Source organism: Crinia signifera, chromosome 12 (assembly GCF_055691185.1).
Source record: "Crinia signifera chromosome 12, ASM5569118v1, whole genome shotgun sequence".
Lineage (NCBI taxonomy): Eukaryota > Metazoa > Chordata > Amphibia > Anura > Myobatrachidae > Crinia > Crinia signifera.
This window is the reverse complement of record NC_139228.1, coordinates 78,604,307-78,608,997: the sequence shown is the minus strand read 5'-3', so window position 1 is coordinate 78,608,997 and position 4,691 is coordinate 78,604,307. Positions and strand designations below refer to the sequence as shown.

The following is a 4,691-nucleotide window of genomic DNA, read 5'->3' as shown; positions in this document are numbered from 1 at the left end:
GCGCCAGCATGGCGCCGCGCGTACTTCCGGGTTACGCTCGCCACTAACTAAGTAAAATAAACTAAGTTAACGCCATGCCAACATGGATAGTTCATACCTCCACTATCCATGTTGGCATGGAGTTGATTTTAATTAGCGTGGCGAGCCCGCAGCGTGGGCGAGCGAAGCGAGCCCCGCAAGGGGACTCTGACGCGCGGCGCCATGCTGGCGCCGTGAAAGTACAGAAGTACCAGTGTGACATCTATGACAGCATGCCATTCACTTGATGTGTCTTGTATCTTCTCCACTATGGTTATCATGTCAGGTACAGCTGCTGCTAAAGGTGGGGCCACCTTGTTCAAACCCTGATAGTCAATAGTAAGTCTGTATGAGCCATCAGGCTTCCTCACGGGGTACTCTGGGGCATTGTATGGGCTATATGCTTCCTGGAAAACACCTTCAGACACAAGTGCTTGTATGGTCTGAGTAATTTATTCATGCCCGCCATGGATGCGGTACTGTTTCAAATTCACGGGCTGTGCACCGGGTGGAATGTACACGGGGTCCCATTTTGCTTCCCTCTCACTATCGGTTTTACTGCAGACATAGTGAAGGCTCTCACAAAGCAACCAAACACATAAGTCCCAGATGGGGTGTGTATGGACTGTCCCCTCAGGATATCCATCCCAATTATGTTGTCTGGCAGCTCAGGGACCAAAACCTCAGCAGGAACCATGGCCCATGGCCAATCCGCAATCTGCCGCCCACGTCTGTGTACCTCCTAAACCTTCTACTGCTACCCAAGTAGTACATGTAGTAGGTCCCTGAGATTTGTGAAACAATGACACCTCAGCTCCTGTGTCTAATAAGGCTCTGCACTGTGTAGTATCTCTGTCATTCCAGCTAACCATAACTTTTACATATGGGCGTCAGTCCCTTTGTTTCATAGCACAGACCTGATATTTCACCACCTCCTGTGAGTGTGGAGCCTGAGAACCGCCTCCCCTTCATGGGAGACCATTGTGTGGTCAATGTAGATGATCCTTCCCCGTGAGTGGAGTTTGAACCCCACCCCATGTTATGTAGCCTGTATTTAGCTTCCTGGTATGGGCTGGGTGCTGGAGGGGCTGAAGGTTCTGTTAACTCTTCAATGTCACTCTTAGCAATGTTCTTGCATGTTACCTTGTATCGTGGATTTTCTGTCCCTGCATTACCACCCTTGTCCCTTAGTCCTGTCTGTACTGGGCATTGCCACTTATGGTCCTCTCCGCCCCCACCCAATGCTGCTAACTGTCCCAAAGACTCACACATTTGCCACACACGTTTGTCAGTGCCAATTGATAAAATGGTGAATAGTGGGGATTTATAAATGGGTGGTGAATGCTGTAACAACAAGGTGGTCATGCAGGGAGTCATCACAGCCATGTCTGGGCCTGTCCAATTGAGGTCAGCATACCATTGGCATCCTGTCCTATCTTCTTTTAAATTCCAGTCATGCAAGCTAGTACCCTTAACCTGTGTATCCCCTCTCCTATCGTATGCCATGGAGAAGTAGGGGCAAGGTCACTAGGATAGCCGTACACCTGAGATATTTTATCTGCCAAACTCAGAGGCTACTCTATCATTTAAAAATTGCAGCTTATATATCTTGATCTCTGGTTAAAAACAGCTGAATAAGTGAATCAACAGTTCAAAGTTTATACTTAAAAATAGCTGAATAAGTGAATTAAATAAATATACATTAAAAGCAGTAGGGGGTACAGTTGCCACAATTTTAAGTGTAAGAAATTACATCTCTTTATTATGTTTAACAAATTAAAGAGCACTAAAGAGAAGGCCACTATACAAGGATATATACTGTAGATTAAAAGTAAATCCTACTGGGATTCGGGTGAAGGCCAAAACACAATGATCTTTCTGAAACTCAAACAATTGTCTGTTTAGTCAAATAAACAGCCAGTAACCTTTGCCCTCTGTTGTGACACAGGTTTCTGTCAAAAGAAACCCTTCACATTTTTGCATCTCATTAAATGTCACCCTATGTGTAGGAATCTCAATACATGGACAAACAGACAAGTAGTAGCCTACATTATCTCTATGATATATTGTTATAGGTCACAATGTTTCATTATATTTATTATAGATGTCAAAAAGGAAAAAGTAAATAAAACAAAGTTGTATATGACACACTGTACTAAGGCGCTGATTCAGGATCACTTGTAGCGATACGAAATCGGACCCAGCCACATGTTTAAAACTTGGCACCGAGTTACACAATTGCAAGGCCGCTCATAGCTGGGAGGGCCGGGGATGGAAACAGGCTGTGTTTTATGGGTGTACCCATGAAACCGCTGGTCGTTCCCCTGTGAACGACCAGGCGGGCCGGTTCATGACATCAGCGCCCGCCCCCTCTTCATTGGACTCCGGGAGAAATAAAAGCCAGTTTAGACTGAGTTTTATTTAATGAGGGGAGAGAAATGATTTGATAGGTCACCATCAAATGGGTTCTCTCCCCTTCAGCCGCATGCAAGGGGATGTGGAGTCGCATGCATCCCTTCCCATGTTACTGAGGGGATTTGTTGGGGGAGGGGGGATGGACGTTCGACCAGGCGACAGTTACCGTTTCAGGACTCGCTAATCAGTGAAGAAACGTCTTGCTGAATCAGGCCCTAAGTGTGCCATATACAACCAGGCCTTGGAAGTGAGAAAGTGGAGAGAGATAAAGTAGCAGCCATCTGTTGACTTGAACAATGTATCTATTAAGAAACGTTTGAACTCTGTGTAATATGAGCAGCAATTTACATTCTATTTGGTTTTATAAGATGGTTTATTAAGTTCCTGAAAGCCTTCTTAACAGCCCTGTTTCTAAAGGTGTAAATAAACGGATTACTCATTGGTGTGAAAGCTGTGTACATTAAAGCAAGATATTTGTCGTAATGGTTTCCCTTAGGCTTGGCGTACACGATGATGGCACTGCCATAGAAGAGGACGGCTACAATGAGATGAGAGGAACATGTGGAGAAGGCTTTCTGTTTTCCTTCTTGAGTCCTGATCTTAAAAACAGTCATTATTATATGTATGTATAATCCTATTATTATGATAAAAGGTAAAACCACATTGAATACAGTGGCTGCTATTGTAGATATATTGCTAATGAAGGTATCGGAACACGCCAAGTTCTGCAGCGGAGCCAAGTCACAGAAGAAGTGGTCAATCATATTCACACCACAGAATTCCAAATTTCCTGTGATGATGACGGGGATTATAATAATAGAAAATCCAATGATCCATGGTAAAAGAGCTAATTTGATACAAAACGTAGGAGTCATTATAGCTGGGTAATGTAAAGGATAGTTAATAGCCAGATATCGGTCAAAGACCATTACTACAAGGAGATAGCATTCAGTTACACCCAAGGAAAGGAACACATACATTTGAGTAAAGCATTCTTTGAAGGAAATAACATTATTGCCTGCAATCAGATTGGCTAATAGTTTTGGGACACTGACAGTCACAAACATAATTTCTAGACCAGAGAATACACTAATAAAGAAATACATAACTCTATGAAGAGAAGGTTCCACTGTAACAAGGACAATGATAGCAACGTTCCCCATGATACATATAATATAGGTCAACAGAAAAACAACAACAAATACATTTTGGAACTGGTGCAAATCAGCAAAAGCCAACAAGATAAATTCTTTTACCACAGTTTTGTTAGTTTCCACCATCGTGTTAAAGCATCATCTGATTCCTTACTGCCCCGCTCGATTACTATGGCCTGTAAATGAAGGTCTTTTAGATGTTCCTAGAATTTTCTGGAATTTATCTGGAGAAGCTGTGAGCCATGCGGCTCTGAGTCTATGGAACTCGCTTCTCTGCACAGTTCAAGAGTTCTAGAATTCTTAAATACAGGCTCAAGACTTTCCTGTTTAGACAAGCTGTTCCTTAATGTCCCTTCAGTATTTTCAAGTTCTATGAAAATATTTTCTGTACTTCATTGTTTCTCTACTATGCACTTCAGTCCTATTGGAGAGAGAGCACTATATAAATACAATTATTATTATTATTATTACTATTATTATTATTATACCTTTTTTACATACAATGGGCACCAATCTACTTCATCTGTAAAAACCCCTACAACAGATGTGCTATACTTTTGTATTAGTTTAGGCATCTGTATTTTAATCTTTTTTTTTTTTTTTGAGATTTTATCCCTCTGTGTGTATTCTTAAAATATATTTAATAATCTTTGTAACCATTTTCTGTAACTAAAGTTCTGAAGTATTCTTGGAAATAAATAAGGGTACTTATGTATTATCTGAGCGCCCGATTTTATCATTGCATGCCACTACTTAAGGCATGCAATGCTATTTTTCATTGTAAAGACCCGATTTTTTATTGTATAGTCACCCATGGGTGATTTCATACCCCCACTATCGAACTACGCATGGAGTTGATTTTATATAGTGTGGCGAGCGCAGCAAGCCACCGCGTCCGAAGCGGGGCGCGAGGGGGACGCGGATAACTTTACATGTATTCTGCGTCCCCTCGCGGGGCTCGCTGCGCTCACCATGCTTCGGGCTCGGTGGCTCGCTGGGCTCGCAACACTATATAAAATCAACTCCATACCTAGTTGAATAGTGGGGGTATGAAATCACCCATGGGTGACTATACAATTAAAAATCGGGTCTTTACAATGAAAA

The 4,691-nt window shown here is 42.4% G+C and overlaps 1 protein-coding gene across 1 annotated transcript; it reads right to left on the bottom strand.

Annotated features, from left to right (window-relative positions):
• Positions 1–2,777: 2,777 nt before the first annotated feature.
• Positions 2,778–3,713, bottom strand: LOC146049581 (olfactory receptor 6C4-like). Its single transcript, XM_083166104.1, has one exon. The coding sequence runs from the start codon at positions 3,711–3,713 to the stop codon at positions 2,778–2,780; it is 936 nt and encodes a 311-aa protein (XP_083022230.1).
• Positions 3,714–4,691: the final 978 nt, after the last annotated feature.